The sequence below is a fragment of the Grampus griseus genome (assembly GCF_964374135.1).
Source record: "Grampus griseus genome assembly, chromosome: 10".
In the NCBI taxonomy this organism is placed as follows: Eukaryota; Metazoa; Chordata; class Mammalia; order Artiodactyla; family Delphinidae; genus Grampus; species Grampus griseus.
Window position 1 is genome coordinate 21,004,999 of NC_139004.1, and position 20,529 is coordinate 21,025,527.

The following is a 20,529-nucleotide window of genomic DNA, read 5'->3' on the forward strand; positions in this document are numbered from 1 at the left end:
ATCCTAAGTCTCTCTTGGGGATTCAGGGCCCATTTTGTTGTTTTATACAGACAAGATTGACCAGACTTAGGGTGGTCGGTGAGAGCGTGCTGAGGGCCGCCTGGCCTGAAAGTCTGCCCTGTGGGGGGAGGTAAGGAGGAAGCTTCAGGTGCAAATGACTCTTTCCAAGTTGGAAAGAAGTGCTGGGAGGACGCTGGGAGAACAGTGTCTCAACAACCCATAGCTATCTCCTATCCGTTCATCTGTCTCCTAGGTTGAAGCTCCTGACAAACTCCAGTCCACCAGCATCTTGCTGCCCACAAAGGCTGGAGATGGCAGTCTTCCCAAACTCCTGTCTCCCTGGGTGTCTGCTCGTCTTCATTCTCCTCCAGGTGCCCGAGCTGGATTCTGGTAGGTCTCCCCTGTCTCTCTCTCTCTCTCTCCCTCTCTCTCTCTCTCTCTCTCTCTCTCTCTGGCCTACAAGGTTGAAATTTCTCAGTAATTGTAAACAATCCCATTTGGTTCTCCTTAGCGACTTCCATAAGGGTCGAGATGGGCTCCCTTGGGCTGTCGTAGGAATAAGAGAAATGGTGGGAGAGTCTCCGCCCTTCGGCGGGATCCTGGTCTGTATCAGTCCTCATCTCCCACCTCCACATTCTGTCTGACCCTCCTGGTTTTTTGGCAGCTCCCTTTGACGTGATTGGACCCCCGGGGCCCATCCTGGCGGTGGTGGGTGAAGATGCCGAGTTGCCCTGTCACCTCTCCCCCAACGTGAGCGCCGAGCGCATGGAGTTGCGGTGGTTCCGAGAGAAGATCTCTCCCGCGGTGTTCGTGCGCCGGGAAGGGCGAGAGCAGCCCGGAGAGCAGATGGCCGAGTACCGGGGGAGAGTGACGCTGGTGGAGGACCGCATCGCGGAGGGGCGCGTCGCTGTGAGGATACAGGACGTCAAGGCCTCTGATGATGGGGAGTACCGATGCTTTTTCAGGCAGGACGAAAACTACGAAGAGGCCACCGTGCCTCTGAAGGTGGCTGGTGAGCAGACCGGTTTTGACTTTCTCCGGTGACTCCATGAGGGATATATTTTCCTATGGATCTGTTATTTGGAAGCCATCACATTCATTCCCCAAATCCCTTTTAGGCTGGAAGAGGTTGGCAGGCCTAGGGTAGGAGATGAGTAGGAAGGGGGTTTGAGTTGACAGTGGAAAGGGAGCAGCGGAATTACCTTTCTGGACGGAGCTTTATTTCAATGATGTCCTGCCCTTCTCTCTCAATTATAGCATAAGCATTTCCCCATGTTATTAATTAAAGAAGTGTAAGATGCAATGACTGTATAACATTCTCTTCTATTAATAGACCATAATTTGCTTGATCAAAGCCCAGAATGAACCATTTCAGTTGTGTCTATTTTTCACCATTACATTAAGGCTGTGGTGAGCAACCCCAATGCATACTTTGACGCCGCTTCATGGATTAGTACCCAAAGGCCAATTTCCTAAAATCATGGAGCATGGCTGCTTGTTAAGGGTCTTGATCTACCTACAAAAGTTTTTGTTTTTGTTTCCTTTTTCCTTTCAAGCCAAATTTCAGAGTAAAACAACAAGGAAAATGGTAAACACTCAGGAGGAAAGTATACATTGAGGTCTGACTTTCCCACTTGGCATCAAACAGACCTCTTTCTGAGCTATATTTCCTACTGTAAAACTGGGAAAGCACCACCTCTCAAGCAAGGTTTTGCAGAAATGAAATGAAATGAGACAATATATGAGAAACTGCTTGGTCAATTCTAAAAGCATTATGTACTTGTAAGATATTATTACTGTGCCTCGACTGCCCTACAATGTATACTATACAACTATATTGCTTTTCATGTATGTAGTCAAATAAATGTAAAGTTTGAAAAATACCTGGGTGAAATCTGGGTCCCTGCCTCATAACAGAGTGCCCCACGTGGCAGCATCATATATAACTCATATTTCCTTTTTAGGGAAGTATCTTAAAGGTTGGTTATAAAGCCCTAGAGATTTGATAGCATAAAGCTGTCTTTGTTACCTTTTCTGAGTGATAGACACCTTTGAGAATCTGCTGAGGGTGGTGGCCCTTTTCATGAAAAGAATACACATTTTCACGTACACGCACAACTTGGTATATGGATTTCAACCAATAGTTGTGGATATGTGTTTAAGAACTCTTCTCTGAAGCTAGCCGTTTTTCTGTACTTTGTGGAATTGTAAGAAAATAATTAGGCTGAACAGAAAGGAAAAACAGCTTCCTGTTGATTTACGTCAATTTAATTGGGGGTGGGGGTAGATGAGGTTGAAATCATTCAAGAAAATTCCTGAATCAGTATCACAGGTAAGTGAAACTTAAATTGTCAACTACAATCTCAGTGCAAAGAACCTCCAATCCCCCTTCTCCTCAAGGATACTCCTTCTCTGTTTATCCTTACATTCTCAATCCTAGCCCTTTTCCTACCCAAAGCCTTCTCATGATACTTCCAACCACAGAGCTCTCTCCCATCTCTGGAGCTCCCAGCCTAGACTCACTAACCCACCCCTAAGCCACTGGGCTTGCTGTTCCCGCTGACCGGACCCCTTGTCTGTCCACCAAACTCCTGCCCACAATTCCAACACTAAATCCCAACACAGCACCCCTCTCTGATAAGATGTATTCTTTTATTGATACCTCTGTTTCCTTGTGTAATAAACTATGGAGATGAGTCCCCCTCATCCCCAGTTCCCTTGGGTTTCTCTTTCTCAAACTACGTAGCCCTGTGGTTATAAGCCTCCCAGAAGGATGTCCGCTAAAGGAGTAAGTTGTCTCCTTTCTCCATAGCTCTGGGCTCTGATCCTCACATCCACATGGAAGTTCAAGAGAGTGGAGAGATCTGGCTGGAGTGTACCTCAGTGGGATGGTACCCAGAGCCCCGGGTACAGTGGCGAACTCCCAAGGGAGAGGAGTTTCCATCCGTGTCAGAGTCCAGGAACCCTGATGAAGAAGGTCTGTTCACCGTGGCAGCTTCAGTGATCATCAGGGACACCTCCATGAAGAATGTGTCCTGCTGTATCCGGAACCTCCTTCTCGGCCAAGAGAAGGAAGTAGAGATTTCTATACCAGGTCAGTGAAATCAGTGCTAGGTTCCTTTTTGACACAGCTTCAGGGCCACATCACATGGGACACCTGCCCGGCTGTAACCTCATGGCAGACTTGTCTATTTTCCTCACCTTAAGCTTTCCCCCACCTAAACTCTTGCCCACCAAGCCCCACCAGCCTCACTAGAAGAGTAGAGATTCTGAAGGCATAAATTTTACCTAGATCTCATACAAATTCCAGATTTTCTATCTTGGGAGATATATCTTGGTAGAGAAGCTTTGTCTCTGGGGGGGTCTTCTGGATCTAACTAAATTAGTTCTCCTGTTTCCACCCTTGCCTTGCCTTCCTCCCCATTCCATGCTAGAGCTCTGTCTAAGTTTCCAGGGTCCTCAGGGAAGCAAATCTTCTCATTATTCCTTACACACTATCTCTGGTTCAGGCAGGAACTTTTCCTTATTCTTTGGTCATTGAGTCCCATTCTGTTGCACTCAGATGTGACATTTCCCCTTCCTTATTTACTTCCCTCAACCCCTTGGCTCCCATCCTGTATTGATAGCTAAGGAGAAATTTCCATGAAAACAGGAATTCGTCCATTATATTTTTTATCTCACAGGTCCTGTCCCCAAATGACTCTTGTTCATCTTCATTCCTCTCTTTCTCTGCTCTCTGTTACCTAAGATCAAAATTTATCTGAAAAGCTCAGAGTGGCATTGGAGGGACTATTTTGCCATGGGAGGAATGTGAGAGGTCCAGGTCATCCTCTCTTCCACCCCCTTTTGGAGTCAGGAGAGGAGCTGGACTTGCTCTGAGCTTCTCAACCAATGTCCTTCTTGGGGATTTTGTTTTAGCTCCCTTCTTCCCAAGGCTGACTCCCTGGATGGTGGCTGTGGCTGTGGTCTTGATGGTCCTAGGATTTCTCACAATTGGGTCCATATTTTTCACTTGGAGACTATACAAGGAAAGATCCAGACAGAAGAGGCATGAATTCAGCTCTAAAGGTAAGTCATAGAATCCCAGTCTTCTTTTTGGGAATGCTTCCAAGTGGGGTTGGATCCAAGTCCTTTAGGATGACTGCCAATGGGAAGATAATTGATTCTAGAATTCTGAAAGTCAGAGGGGATTATAAGGCTCCTGAAGTCAGTGGCACCCAATATGAAGAATAACAGAGGTTTGGGGTACAAGACGAGTCAAAACCAGTTCTGAGAGAATAGACCTGATGTTTATTCACTACTCACCTTCAGACTCTATCCTTACTTTTAACTTGGTTTCCCAGTAACGACTAAAGATCTGATCCCAAGCCAGTAGGAACTTCCTGCATACTTCTTAGAAAACAAAACATAATCCCTGTTCTTCATTTATTGATAATGCTTCAACAATCAGGTAGTCATGAAGTAAACAGTTACTCCTTTGTGTGTTTCTTACACCTGTTTTGTCCCCTCCCTCATGCCCACTCTAGAAGGTCACTAAGGTATTTCTGTTTGTTTTCCAGAGAAACTCCTGGAAGAGCTCAGTAAGTTCTATCTTCTTCTAATTATTTCATCCACAAGGTTTTCTCTCTCTTATTATAAAACGTGTCAATAACACTCTTTCCCTCCTCCCCCCTTGCAGAATGGAAAAAGGCTACATTGCATGCAGGTCAGTGACTCTAAATATCTCAAGGGCTCCGAGGAGCTACCTTTCAGGGATTCAAAGTCCTACAGTACTTGGAAATAAAAAACACTAACATATTTTAGTGATGGGGATATAGAGGGGATAGACGATGGCAAATGGCCTCAACGTTTTCCGTGAGGCACACAGAGGGTCCTTGGAAGATGGCTAGAAGACAAGTCTCCTCTGACAGGGTCCCATGGGGCACGGGGGGCAGTCAGTTCATACATCACCCTGTGGCTGTGGGTGGAAGAGGGGACTAGAGACAGCTGAGCAGGCCACGCAGCTCTCTTCCGGAGGAGACCTGTCAACTGCTAGAGCAGTGTCCCACTTCTTTCAACCTTTAACATTCACTGATATTCAGACTCACTTTCTCTCTGTCTCTAGTTGATGTGACTCTGGATCCAGATACCGCCCACCCCCACCTCTTTCTGTATGAGGATTCAAAATCTGTCCGACTGGAAGATTCACGTCAGAAACTGCCTGAGAAACCAGAGAGATTTGACTCCTGGCCTTGTGTGTTGGGTCGTGAGGCCTTCACCTCGGGGAGACATTACTGGGAGGTGGAGGTGGGAGACAGGACTGACTGGGCAATCGGGGTGTGTAGGGAGAACGTGATGAAGAAAGGATATGACCCCATGACTCCCGAGAATGGGTTCTGGGCTGTGGAGTTGTATGGAAACGGGTACTGGGCTCTCACCCCCCTGCGGACCCCTCTCCCATTGGCGGGACCCCCCCGCCGAGTTGGGATTTTCCTGGACTGTGAGTCAGGAGACATCTGCTTCTACAACATGACTGATGGATCCCATATCTATACTTTCTCTAATGCCTCTTTCTCAGGCCCCCTCCGGCCCTTCTTCTGCCTGTGGTCCTGTGGTAAAAAGCCCCTGACCATCTGCCCAATCACTAATGGGCTTGAGGGAGTCACAGTAGTTGCTGATCCCAAGGACCTTTCTAAGGACATCCCACTCTCGCCCACAGGGCAGGACTCTGCCTCTGGGGATACAGACACCCTCCATTCTAAACTGATCCCTCCCCAGCCCAGCCAACGGGTACCTTAAGGAATACCCCAGCTCAACCGCTTCCCTTCGCTCTTACCCCCTTCTCTATCACCCCCTGGGGCTTCATCAGCCAGCTGTACCCAGCCCCTGTTTCTTCCTGTTGGGTAGGGATTAATTAATCTTGAGAAGGTTGTGTTGCTGCTGATAGAGTGTGGGGTGTAGGACCTTCCTAATCTGTTTCCGTTTCTGTTTCAATATTCAGGGGGCGGAGAGGGGACTCCAACCGCTTCTCGCGTTCTCCTGGCCCTTGAGGCCAAAGCCTATAGGAAGGCACTTGAAGCTCAGGGATCAAGATGGGCTTAGGCTGGCCGAGGGTTGTGACAGAAACATCTTGGTGTCCAGAATAGGAATATGTACAGGAACAGGTTTTAGGCAAGCAGAAAACCCAAAGGATCCTGGGAAGGGAAGATCCGAGGCCGAAATCCCATAAAGGAACTTGCGGGGGAAGTCATGATAGAAGAAAGTGAGGTGAACCCAGGCCATTGATGGACATCTGGCCTGCCCCTAGAGTTTTAGGGCCTATATGTCAAATTTTTTAAGTCATATCCCCTGGGGTGGATCTGAGCAATTGGCAAGGAGAGTAAAGAAGAGATGAAATGAGCAGGGCTAAGGGATCAGACAGAACGTTTGATAGAGGGGAGAATTTTAGATAAAATTCAAAGGTTGTGTTCACAGCCATGCCTCGGCCCTGTTCCCCTCTCTGCACCCGTGTTTCTCCCTTGCCTGGGGCTCATCTCAACCTCACTCTGTTGACTCCACAAGTCTCAGGTTCTCTTCTTCTTTTTGATCTAGAATCTCTCCATTTCAGAGGCATTTCCAGGCATCATCGTTCAGTAAGATCACCACTTTATCAGCCATTGTCTCAGCCTCAACCCAACATTTGGTTTAGACCCTCCACCATACCTTTAATTAGCTTCGACCACCACCCACTTCCACACTGCACCACCAATCGCTGTCTCCCCACCCAGGTTTCCTACACGCTGCTTCTCTTCAGGGTTCCCTGAAGGCTGCATCATTGTGTCAGCACAGCTGGATTGATCGCAGTTGTCTGTATTTGCATTTTCCTATATATGTGTGTCTTGTCTTCCCAATAGACTGCATATTTACCCAGGCTCCAACCTTCCATTTCCACTGGGTTTTCCAGTTTCCAGGATAGATGTCGCCCATGGTCTTAACCTAATAAATAAGTCTGTCTGATTGCTGAAAACAGCATCTGCACCTTCCTTTCTTTATCCCAACAAGTGGAACTGAAACAAAAACAGAGGAAAGAAACCTGCGTGGGAATGCAGTGAGCCAAAGCAGTGTGGTTCTGTTTATCCAAGACCCATCCCCAGACCTGATGGCAGTGGGCTCACCAGGGAAGGGGCTATTGTCCCAGGACTGTCCAGCTATTTACAATAAGGCCACAGTGCCAATGGCTACCCGCCCTTAGCCTCTGGAGGAAATGTTTGGGAAATTTTAGTGGTGGTGCCTCATAATTGGAAAAACAAACAAACTTGGGCGATCTTTAAACCACCGTTCCAGAGGAAAGGCCCTTTGGATTCCTACTCTGAAGGCCCTGATAGTTCAGTGAGATGCCCACTTTTCCCTATTTGTCCCACGCAAGGATCAGGAATAGTCCCCCTACAGAGGGTCTGACCTTAATGCAAATCAAGCAGTTTATGGGCTTCCCTGGTGGCGCACTGGTTGAGAGTCCGCCTACCTATGCGGGAAACACAGGTTCGTGCCCCGGTCCAGGAAAATCCCACATCCCGCCGAGAGGCTGGGCTCGTGAGCCACAGCCGCTGAGCCTGCGCATCCGAGCCTGTGCTCCACAACGGGAAAGGTTATAACAGTGAGAGGCTCACACACCGGAAAGAAAAAAAAGTATTCATTTCTGTTCAAATAGTACTTTTAGAAAGTAAAAAAGTTCAAAAAACAAAGAAACAAGTTCAAGAAACAAAGTCCGAAGTTCTTTAAAAATACTCGAGAACCTCAAGCAGCTGTTTTGCTAGTTTAATGTACAATGTGTATCCTGAAATGTATATGTAAAATCTCACTCCGAATAGATGGGGCTGCCACAGGAACCCCTCTCTGAGAGTAGAAAGAGAACTCGTCATAGGTTTTAATTACTTCTGCGACTTCTCTCCCCTTCCTATTTCCTCATGATCTTCAAGGAAAATGGTTACCAAACACAGTACTGAGCTGGTAGTAGATTCTTAGGAAACATCTGTGTCCACCCCCCTCCCAGGTTTAGCCTCTTCACATGAGGCACTTATCTGATGAGCCCTGAGGCTTTCTTTCCAGCTGGCACCAGCTACCAGTGCCTGGAAGAAATGAACAGTCTTGGTCGTTCTGGCTTTATTTTCAAACCTTCCAAAAGAGAAGAAAGGTGGCCTTGCTGATGCTTTGCCAAAGCCCGTCTTAATCACCTGAAGCAGAATCGGTGATACTGTGATTTTAGAAGCACCAAAAAGGCGTCTCTTCCACCACTGCAAATAATTGTAGTATTTCCAAGGCCTGAGTTTCTTTTTTAACCAGAAACAAAAACCTCTCACCCCACAGCTAAAGATCAGCCCCAAAACGCAAATGCTACTGAAATGATAGTGATAGACTTCATTTCACACACCAAATGCCAACTCTGGTCATCACATGTTTGAAAGGGCCTGCCTCTCTTTAACAGAGATTCTGTGAGATAGTTGAGCTCAGACATTCAAATTAAGAGAAAAATAACTGTACAACTTCTATCATCCCTTATCAACAACAACTGTTCCGCGCCATCTCTCTGCATATCCCAATTTATCTATCTGTCCCTTCTGCCTCCAGACCCACTCAGGTCTCCTCAAAATTCCTTCTCAAAACCTCTGAGTCCGCTCCCAACCACATGCACATTTACTCTCATTTTAAAATTTAAAATGGAAATAGCCTTTTTCCTTGAATACATATGGAAGTTCATTTAAAAAAATAAAAATGATCAAAATCTCATCACTCAAATATAACCGATGTAAAAATTTGGGTTTATCCTCTCCTTAAAAAAAAAAAAACAAAAAAACTGTATCTCCATGGTTTAGTTCCAAAGACCTAAACTAAATTCTCTTTGAGGAGTGTTCCATACCAATTAGAAACTCTTTGTGGTACAGATCTGGTAGCTTTGCTGGACATAAACAGAGATTTAGGAAAGCCATAAGAATTAATGGAAGATAAAGCGATACACTTGTAGAAAGTGAAAGGCAGAACTGGTCTCAGTTTGAGGCCTCCTTTTGAGAACGGTATAACATCCATACAGAAAAGTCCACAAATCCTCAATGTACAGCTGGATAACTCGGAACAAGAAGCAAGACACCCGGACACCCTTACACCGGTCCCCAGGGTAACCCCAGCGGGGAGATTTACAACAGAAAGGACAGGAGGGAGGAATGAGCGGGCGCCCGAGAGGGCTGGGCCTCGGCGAGCAACAAACTGAATAAATAGCCTAAAACCTCCTGGGAGCAGGTGTCAATTTAAGTAAGGCAACTTCAGCAACGTGGGTGCCATTATTTGAACAAGAATTCTGTCGAGAATGGAGAAAAAGTTCCCTTACTCTTGGGTACCCAGGCCCGCGCCGCCACGCCCGCGGCAGCCTGGAATCGAATCCGCTTTCACGCAGAAGACGCCCCCCGGCGGCCCCGGCAACCCGGCACTTATCCTGCGCTTCCACCCACGGTCGGCGTCCGGGTCCGTTCGCAAACTTGTGGTTTCGCTTTTTAACCGAAGAATTTCCACATCCTCAGGGAAAAAAAAAAGTTGACTAGCGTTGAGGTAGACGCAGAAATGAAACCCGAGCGTCGTATGCAAACAGCAAGTCAGGATGGCCGAGCGGTCTAAGGCGCTGCGTTCAGGTCGCAGTCTCCCCTGGAGGCGTGGGTTCGAATCCCACTCCTGACAGTTCGCTTTTCAAACTATTCAACGATTGTATGTGTATCACATTCTTTCATGTTCACCTCGTGGATTCATCCTTCTTTTTTTAAATAAATTATCCGAAATAAAAAAATTAAAATATTTTAAAAAAAGAATGAAAGCACTCTGTACCCAGAACACAATTTAAGATCTAGTCATTGTAATCTCATCTCCTTTCACTGTCTCTAGTTGTCTGTCCCTCTCTCTCTCCTTCACATTCAAGGAGTCGAATGAATGTTACTCCTCAATTATTTATCACTGATGTCCACAGGGCCCTTCATTTGTTTTATTTATTTATGGATTCCTTTTTAATTGCCTTTCAATTTCATTTTTCGTCTCCCACCCCCATAAGAAATCACTGGAAAGATCATCCTTTTCTTTCTTGCTATATGTTTTTGTAGAACATGTATTTTTGGTTTCGGTACATGCGTTTTTAATTTACATAAATGACACTGTGTCATATATCTCATTCTATTTTTACTTTGTCCCTTTCATGCCACGGTTTTGTGTGTGTGTGTGTGCCAGTTTTTCAATCTGTGTTGCTGTGCATACCTCTAGACCCCATCTAGAACTATTATTTTTAATTATTGCACAGAGGTCTGCAGTGTGTGTCCTCACCCAGGGATGACTCCCAGATTAGGTCCAACACCCTCCCACCACAAATAAGGGTGCTATCAATGAACATCTTCCTATGTATTACATTATGAAGCTGTGTAAGATTTTCTGCAGGATTGACTTGCAGGTCATGAGGGTCTAACAGTTTACAAATTTTGCAGTTCAGAACAGCACCCAGGACCCAGGACCCAGGAAGGGAGATTTAGACACACACGAATTCATGTTTAGTGACATCTCCAGAAACATCCCTGAAATTCAGTTTTCCTGACGTCCAGCCCGCTTATTTTGAGCATTAATACTACAGTTACAAATATTAACCTACAGTGTTTCTATTCTGAACTCAGAACTTGGATAGTGAATATTATTTGTACATAATTTATTGCAAAGCCCCCCAAAATCAAAAACCTCAGGTGACTGGAATTTTCTCCTCTCCATTCCTTTTTTTAAAAAGAAATCTAATCTAATAACAGGTTACAAAGGCAGAAAATAGGGTGAATGTCTTATGATTATTGATATTTAGAATTGTTCTGCCCTCTCTCTCCTCTAAATTCCTCAGAACTCACAGAAAGGTTCATACATACACTGAAAGAAAAGTGAATTGGTATGTCTTAGAAAGATGGTCATTAGCAAGGCTAGAAAAGAACAAACAAATGAAGTTTCCCTTTATTGCCTAGGTGACCACATATCGTCCATTTCTGCCCATTTAGGGTCCCCACGTGGGCCCTGGAAACATGAGAAAGGAGGAAACGGCAAATAGGCACAACTCCTAGGGTAATAGGAGAAGCACTCAGAAGTGCCTGGAGGGTCACTAGGTGGGTCCAACGCTATTCAGGCTACCTGGGCTCTGCCACTTACGAGCTGTATGACCTTCCAGGCAAATGACTTTGTATCCCTTGCCTTGGTGACTTCCTCTTTAAAATGGAGGAAATAATTGAAACTTACTCCATATGTATGCTGTGAGATTGCATGATTTGGTATATACAAAGTGCATGGCAAATAATAAAGGCCTGATAAATCCCAGGCATAAATGCCTAACAAATCTTTTTGTTGTTGTAATTGAGCACCCACTGTTTGCCAACGCCTGTGAACAGGACAGGTGCAGCTCCTACCCCGAGGAATAGACATGTCGGCAGCAAAAACAGGTATGGAGCAAGTAGATGAGTGTTGCTACCCAGGAAGAAATGGGAAATAAAGACCCTTTTAGCTGTACATCTCCATAGGAGAATCTCAGCAGCCCAGCTAGAGGTTCCACTTAATCCACAACTTGTAAATTCAAGTTCCATCCATACTGCTTTGGTAATGTATGGTCTTTTCAAAAGAAAACATGAAACACTTGAGACTTATCAACTGTCAAACCAAGTCCAGCTGTGGTTTTCTTGATGCCATAAATCAAAAATTCCCAACCTTTTTGGCACCAGGGACTGGTTTCGTGGAAGACAGTTTTTCCAAGGAGGGGGGCGCGGGATGTTTTCGGGATGATTCGAGGGCATTACCTTTATTATGCACTTTATTTCTATTATTATTACATTGTAATATATAATGAAATAATGATACAACTCACCATAATGCAGAATCAGTGGGAGCCCTGAGCTTGTTTTCACTTGTCACTCACTGATAGGGTTTTGATATGAGTCTGCAAGCAATTGACTTATTATGGTGTCTGTGCAGTCAGACCTCTCTGCTAATGATGATCTGTATTTGCAGCCGTTCCCCAGCGCTGGCATCACCGCCTCAGCTCCTCCTCAGACCAACAGGCGCTAGATTCTCATAAGGAGTGCTCAACCTAGATCCCTCACTTGTGCAGTTCACAGTAGGGTTCGCGCTCCTGTGAGAATCTAATGCCGCTGCTGATCTGACAGGAGGCGGAGCTCAGGCAGTAATGTGAGCGATGGGGAGCGGCTGCAAATACAGATGAAGCTTTACTTGCTCGCCCGCCACTCACCTCTTGCTGTGCAGCCCAGTTCCTAACAGGCCACGACCGGTACTGGTCCGTGGCCCGGGGGTTGGGGACCCCTGCCACAAATTATGAGGATGCCTATGGGCCTATGGTCATCGCCAGGCAAAGAAGAATTTCAAGATCTGTACATCCCATTCTCTAGTTGCTTCCGCTTACCTGAACTGAGCGTCCTCTTTCTCGCCTCTAGGCACACACTGTTCCCTTTGCTTGGAGCACCTCTTCCATTTCTCTCTCCAGCCCACTCTCTTGCCTCGATATTGCCTACATCTCCTCCATGCTCAGTTTGGGTGTCACTTCTTCCATGACGTCTTCCCCACCTCCTTCTATCTCCACCCAGTCTGAGTTAAGTATCAAAGCGTGGCCTACAGTACCCTCCACTCCCAATGGTGTTATATCCCACTCTACTGTAATTGCTACTGAACTGTTTGACTCGTCCTCCCACCAGCCTCTTTAGAACGGAACTCATGAGCCATGTGAGATTAGCATGGTGCCTGCCACATGATAGGCACTGGGTGGATAAACAAGCATTTGATTGTAAACCATTTCCACTTGCACACATAAATCATTTTCACGATTGATACATGGAGAGTTCGGAAGATTTTTAGGTTTTTGGGAGAGATGGTTAGATTCCTCACCTGGAATATTCTATAACTTCAGTAGCCAGCAACACTACCTCACTGGTACAGATCAGGCAATCTATTGAGGGCCACTTGGCTGGAAGCATCCTTGTAAAGGTATTCCTAGAGCCTGATGGAGTAGAAGGGTAAAGGTTAAGGCAGGTTTGGTGACAGGATGAAGGAGTGGTCTAGTGTTGACATCTATACTGGGACGCAGCTGGCCTCACCATTTGAGGGAGGTGTGTAATCCGGGCCTGGGAAAAAGACTTTTTTGAGCAGAAGATAGGAGAATGTGAAAAAGAGGGTCTGTCTTTTGATGAAATAAAATTTATATTTTAAGGCAGGGCAAGAAAAATTAAACATAATATTCTCTCTCTGTGTTTGTTTGGACCTCCTCCCTCATGTGCAGTGTGCATTTGCATTACACGTTAAACAGAGCACTTCAAAGATGGGAGTGACTGCTCCACCATAAAGATCATATTTTCCCCCTTTCTGCTGATGCTAGCGATGTAACTTCTTAAAAGAATAGCGTTCTTTACCAAATTTGTAGGGGGTCATGGTGACTTGCTGCTCCCTTTGTACGTGCTTACATGGACTATGTATAGCCTTGGTGAACTTTATGTAAAATGTCAGCAAACACCTCCGTACCTTTTGATGTACTATCCTTTGTCTCGAAAATGTATATGACTGTGCATTCGACTTCGAACAGGTGGAACATTTCTCAGAGCTTTCTGAGAATCTGTTTCCTGGTTATAATCCTCAGCTTAGCTCAAATAAAATCCGCTTTTTTTTCTTCTCAGCTTGATTATTAATTGAATTTTCATTGGTACTCTCCATTGCTGTGTGATGCCTATAAAGAAAAGTGGGGAATCAAGCTTCATAGTGAGTAGAGAAAGTCTCCATAAAAGAAGAATTGTTTCCTGAACTATTCTTCAAAGTGTTGGGACATTGTGTTTCTGCAGACAGAACAGGAGATCACATTTCAACCCTTGGCCATCTACATAAAATAATGTGCTCTGAAGGTAAAAGCCAGGTTGGTGGGACTTTCTGGGCCAGGTGGAGGGGAGCTTGGTCTTGGGAGATGAGTAAGAGGGTAACAGTTACAGTGAACTTCATTTCCCTGGTCTTGAGTTTCTATGTAAAGGGGCCCAGTAATGATTAAAACTCCAGACTTCTCTTCCACCTCTCATGTTTCCTTCCTCTCTCTTACAGAGAGTTTGGAAGAAGGCACCTCAGCCCTTCCTGGACTGCTCCTTCAAGTCAGCCTGCATGCTAATAGCTTCAGGTCTGTGTGTTCTAGTGGGCTATCCACTCCGTGGATATGCAATCAAAAGGATGCTTCTCCCTCACAGCTTCTTTTCTGAAATCACGGGGACAAATATTTTTCTCTTTGATTTTCCTTTCCAAAAAACTCTGACCACAAGACCACCTTTTAAAATACTTATTTACAACTTGCATTGTATAGTTGGATTTTAGTGGCTGCTATGAATTGAGATGCTGCAACCTTCTCAACAACGCATTTATCAGTCATTCCAGAGGCTGATCCTGCTAAAAAAATAATGCCTGTAGATTATGAAAGTGCATCCATTTGGGATTTCCCCAGGAAAAATAATAGAATGACCAGAGATTATGATGTTGCTTATAGTTTAAATCTGGCGACTTTGCCTTCTGCTTTCCCTGGTTCCCTTTTTGCTTGCTGAAAAAACACTACATAAAAATGCAAGAACGTCAAGAAAGATAGAAATTCTTCTGAAAGAAAAACAAATTCATCTTTGTTTCTTCTTTTTCTTTTTTGTAAACGATAAAACTGTCCCCACCCTCAGACTCATATAACACAGTTCCGTGAAACTCCGTAGGGAAAATTTACCCTTAAGATTGATTACATTTTAATCCCCCATACCCTTTTCCAAGGCAGGAAAACCACAAAAGGCCCCGCTGGGATTCGAACCCAGGATCTCCTGTTTACTAGACAGGCGCTTTAACCAGCTAAGCCACGGAGCCAACACGTCCGCGTCGTTGCAAATAGACATAGAAAAGGAATGATCTTAGCTTTTGTTCTGAACATCTGTTTCTTCGTTATTGAGGTTCACGAGCCCCCCAAGGTGGTCTCTCAGACACTAAAGATGAACCTCTGCTTCGCCCCCAAAGACCTAAGAGACCGCGCAGCCATAGGAAAACTGAGACCCTCCGCGCGGGGGTGGGGTGAGGGAAACTCTGGCGCGAGCCTGAACCCTCAGGCGGCGCCAGAGGAGTCTTCCCGGAACTGCCAGGAAGGGCAAGAGTTCAGCAGCTGCAGCTTCCTTGGGTGAATTATGACCTGGGGCCCCTGGAGGAGAGGAAATTGGCCACATTTAGACCAGAACACTTCCAACATCAAGAACTGGTCCCTGCAGGAAGCAAGCTATGTGTTCTTTATTTCACGGATTTTAATTAAAATTCCAGCTCTTCCTTACCCCCATTTGTTACCGTAAAATTGGGTTCCACCGCCTGCTTCTTGCTTAACTAAGTTGCATCTTTAAAAAATTCAAGACTTCATCATTAAAACCTTGTTTGGAAAGAGATAAAGGAGCAGTCTCCTCTCCTCTGAAGCTAGAGGAAGAGAGACGCTTTCTTGTCCGAAAACTTGTCCAAAGGATCTGCTTGACAAGCTGTCAAATTGAAAGCATTCACAAAAATTTCTATATTTTCATGGGGACTTGTGTATTTGTAACTGTTCCAAATTCATCCTCTTCTCTGTGAAATAGATCCGTCCTTAGGCAAAGGGCTTTAGTGGAATTCGGAAGAGTTTACAAGTTGTTGCCATAGCTGTGAAAGTAACTTCCCAAATGAAACCCGTAATTATGATTGGCTGCTTGCTTGAAATCTGTTGCCGTTCTGAAAATGTTGAAATTAACATTTCAGTATTTCTGAGCTGTATCAATATTGAAGGATTTCTCTGTCTCACTTTAAACCAGCCATTGGCACTAACCTCTGCCTACAAACATGATTTGGGGGAGAGGTTAAAAAGCCCATGACTCTGCTAGATTTCTTTTTCATAAAACGATTGAAAGTCTATGAACTCAACACACAGTCTGATTCACTCCATGAAATAAGCACCGATTTCTTTAATAGTATAAGATTAACCATTGTATTATTAATGTGCTTGGAGCCAAGATAATCATAAACAGCAGAGTCACACCTAACGTGACTTTGACCAAACTGTGGTAGACATTCAGAAAGACAACAGAGCCAACAATATTTGGTCTGGGTTTTTCCTTAGACTGGCAGCTGTCAAAATTTGCACAGAAATTCTGGGAAGTCAAAGGAGTTTTTTAACAAGCCAGAGACAAGTCTTGGGAGAAAAATTAAGACTCAGAGCAATCACTTCCAGAAATCTGGGTGTGACCTGCAAAGACCATGGAAAGGCCCCTCACAATGGCTCTGTTCCACACAACTGAAATTGGAGAAGGTGCAGATCGTGGTGTCATAGACTGCTGACAGTGGAAATGGCTGGCAGTGCTACTATTTTCCAAATGCTTGGGAGAGAAACTGGAAGAATAGTGCACTGTGACCCAGAGGAGGAGGAGAGTCCACCGCAGTAATGGCTGGTTTTACATGTCAACTTGGCTAGTCTATAGAGCCCAGTTATTCAATTAAACATTAATCTAGATGTTGCTGTGAAGGTATTTTTGTGTGGTTAACTTCTACAATTAGTTGACTATAAGTAAAAGAGATTATCCTCAGTAATGTGGGTGGGCCTTATCCAACAAGTTAAAGACTTTAAGAGCAAAATGGAGGTTTTCCTAAGAAAGAAGAAATTCTGTCTCAAGACTGTAGCATCAGCTCCTGCCTGAGATTTTCTAGACTGCCAGCCTACACTACAGATTTCAGACTTCCCAGGCCCCACAATCACGTAAGCCAACTCCTAGAAATACATGTATATTTTCCTACTGGTTCTGTTTTTTCTGGACTCTGTTTCTCTTTCTCTGACTGGAACAACTACTGAAGAAAAGACTGGAAGCTGGAAACTGGAACTCTCAGAAAAGAAGTCCCAGTAGAAAGATATCTAAAAACAAAATGAAAGCATGCCTCAGCTCATGTCAGAGCATGAGCAGAGAAATCTGAGGCAGCCAAAAGAAGCTTTCAAAACCTTCAAGGCAAAACAAACCAAAAAAAAAAAAAAACCCTTCAAAACAAAGGGAGGTCTTTGCAGACATGAGGAGAGCAGATGTGAGCATGGCCTCCAGCTAGCTGGGTTGAAACCCATTTTAGAGGTGCAAGATGGGACCTGTGACTTCCAGGGATGCCCTGGAATCTGGCCTTCCCATCCTGGGTATGTGATGAGGATAAAATAGAATCAAGAGGTACCTCAGTTTGCTTTTGTTGAGCTGCACCCCACAGGCCTGCAAGCCCTGTACTTGCCCCACCTCAAGACCGGAAGAAAGAGCTCAGAGTCAGCTACAGAGACATCAGTGGTTTAATGGATGGGGGATCTTACACATCTGAAGCCAGGTCCTGGAGTGACACCCCACCGTGTTCGGTACTTGGCAGTAGCCTTCGCTCCCCGGGGAAGAGGGAGGTTACCAGTTATATGGGGAATTGACATCGGGTTGGCTCATCGGTTACCAGGGAAACCAGCTGAGGAGCATACCCCTCACCACCCCTTTGATAAGCTATCTTGGTGGAGATGTTCTGATCTAAAGATTAGAACAATCAGTAGCTGGGGCCCCGGGTGAGTATGTAGGCATTTACTGATTTGGCTCTACAATTAAGAGGGAAGGTCAGTCATGTAAGTAGGGTGTAGGTGAAGCAGGCACTGGTAGAGCAGGGGATGTACAGAGAGCAGAGAACAGCCAGCTTGAGTTGCCTAATCATACAGCTTCATTTCTGAAAATTCAGGCGCAATTGTTCATGTTTCCAAACTCCTCTTTAGAACAGAAATCTCTTTTTCTTCTGATGGGGAGGGGATAGTCTGTAAGCTCGGATGGGAAAATAAATTTTTATTTTGACTAACTTCTTACTGAAATTTTGTATTTTCTTCCATTATGAATGTAGGCAACAAAGCACAGTATATTTCAGTCCTTTTGACTTTATCACTATTGGCAATCACAAATATTTTCACAGAAAATTACAATAGTTGCAAATTTCTTAAAATATTATTTATGCTCATTACTGCTTTGAAATTATAGTATTTATTAGAACTCCTGCTGGATATTATCATTTGGTGCATTAATAAAGGAGCATAAATATTATAAATTTTTAATAGTTTGATAACATATTTCAATATAATTGTTTTCCCCTTGAAATCTTATGTATTTATCTTTTTAATTTATATTTAAAAGTATTATTCTGTGATGGAGTCCATAACCACCAAAGTTCCTAGGGGTACATAATACCAAATCTGGTCAGAAGGCCCCTGTTTACTATCTAGGGAGAAATCCCTAACTAGATCTACCTTAATGTTTATGCAGAAACAGGAACATGTACATTTTTCTTAAGGGATGTTGCAACCTTATGAACTGAAAACAAAGATTTTCTAAACACAATGTGTACATTCTCAATGTCAGGCAGTTTTACTCTGTTTAGTAGCCCTCAACTTAGTTCTTTTTTGGGGGCGTGAAGTAGAAATGAATAGCTTTATTGCTTTGCCAGGCAAAGGGGGCCACAGAGGGCTAATGCTCTCAAAACTGTGTGTCCCCAGCCCTCAACTTATTTACGATGCTCACCAGGCATGGAGATAATGATTCCTTCTCAGAAATATAAACAGGCTGAAAGGCACACATAAGAGATGCTTCCTGAGAAAGCAAACAAATGCTCCTTTTAAAGGTGTCAAATTCTGAAATGTATGTCCTGAGGTAGGAGCAGCATGCGGTGAGGGTGCTTAGCATAGAGCCTTGCTTAAGTAAATATTGGAAATAAAATGTTTTCAACGACCCAAGGAGAGACAAGAAAGAATGTCAGATATATTGTCACCCTAAAACGGCTTCCAATTTCCTACACAGTAACAGCCAAAGCCCATACAAGGGTGTACAAGGCCAGAGGTCATCTCCCGGAGGTCTCCTAGCCCTTTCCACTCAGCACTGGCCTCTTCGACATTGCTGGAACATCCCATGCACGCTCCCACCTCCATGCCTTTGCCCTGGAGATTTCCCCAGTTCCAGGTCGCTCTTTTCCCTGATACCCGTATTTATTGCTCATAACCTTTCCTGCTGGGCTTTTCCATTCTCTTTCCCGTTGGTCTTTTTTCCTCTAAGTGCTTATCACCATTATTTTATTTATTTAGTGCTTTATTATCGTCTTCGCTACGTCCATGCAATCTTCTTGAGAGCAAGGATCACCTCTGTTTTCTTCACAGCTGTATTTCCGGTGCCATATTTGTTGAATGAATGAATGCATGAACGAAGAGATGGTACTGGGGCAGAGAATGCCAGGGTCTGTACAGACAGACTGAGAAAGCAGCACAGACGCCAGGGCCCGTGCAGGCGAACTGGCCGCCTGGGGAGGCCACGCGCTGCAGTCTGAGTTAGCCAGGAGGACGGGGCTTTCAGGGCCAGGCGCAGACCCCACAAGGTGGGCCAGTTGCCGCCGCCTGGTTTCTGATGAAGGCATGCCCGCCTGCTAACTGTTCAGGTGCAGGGCCAGTGGCGCAATGGATAACGCGTCTGACTACGGATCAGAAGATTCCAGGTTCGACTCCTGGCTGGCTCGGAGTACACATCACCGTTTTACTTCTTTCCTCTGCCGACCACTGAGGAACCCAATGGAGTTAGAAAATCCATTACAAGGTGAAGTTTGCCTGGAAGTCTCAGGAGCGAGAAGGCCCCGCTTTTGACCACAGCCAGGGTCATCATTCCTTTGCAGAGCAAATTCCGCGTCCGGCCATGCGGTGGCACTAGCCAAAGCCAGACTGAGAAATGTGCGTGGGCCCCGTGTCACGCCCAGCCCCACCAGCTCATTCCTGCTGGAGGATGGGTTTGAGGTAACCTGGTAAGCAATGAGGAAGAAATTAAGATCCAGAAGTTCAGATTGAGAAGTAATAGTGAAGGAATTGAAGTCTCTTTTGTTCTCCCCCATCCGGTCATTTCCAGAATAAATTATTAAGAATTTCGCTTCAGATCTGTCCGCTGCAGGGGCTTGGTTTGCGCATCTAATTGGCCTCTTTGATTTGGGAGAGTGGTACAAGACGCACGCGCATATTAACCACGCACATTTGCTGGGACGAAGCGGCGGGGGAGGCGGGGCGGGGGGAAGGAAATGAGGAAGTGGGAGGGAGGGAGGGGCGTGCTCTGTCGGGAGAACTATCAGCAGGGGTGAGCGGTTTCCACCGAGTTTCCGTAGTGTAGTGGTTATCACGTTCGCCTCACACGCGAAAGGTCCCCGGTTCGAAACCGGGCGGAAACAGCGTTGTTCTTTTTCCCCCCCACCTGTGTGGATTTCCTTTAAAACTCCATTTATTTAAAAACTCTTCACGCCTCCTTTTCTTGTCTCTCTTGCCCCAGGCTGTGGTGCTGAAGCGACGCTGCTCGAGGTGGGTCCGGAGCCCGCGGCCCCGGAGGCGGACACAAGCATCGCGAGGGGGAGAACCGGACTGTCCCCGGCTCTGCAAGGCGGCCCGACGCCCGCAGCCCCGGAAGCGCATCCTCGCCTTGCCTTCCTGTTCCCGGCAGC

At 45.4% G+C, this 20,529-nt stretch overlaps 1 protein-coding gene across 1 annotated transcript; it reads left to right on the top strand.

Annotated features, from left to right (window-relative positions):
* Positions 1-311: 311 nt before the first annotated feature.
* Positions 312-5,778, top strand: BTN1A1 (butyrophilin subfamily 1 member A1; the record flags this gene model as incomplete). The annotated part of the gene is made up of 7 exons (XM_082663557.1): positions 312-390; positions 665-1,012; positions 2,813-3,094; positions 3,919-4,068; positions 4,560-4,580; positions 4,679-4,705; positions 5,105-5,778. 7 exons carry the CDS (start codon positions 312-314, stop codon positions 5,776-5,778), a joined length of 1,581 nt encoding a protein of 526 aa, XP_082519683.1.
* Positions 5,779-20,529: the final 14,751 nt, after the last annotated feature.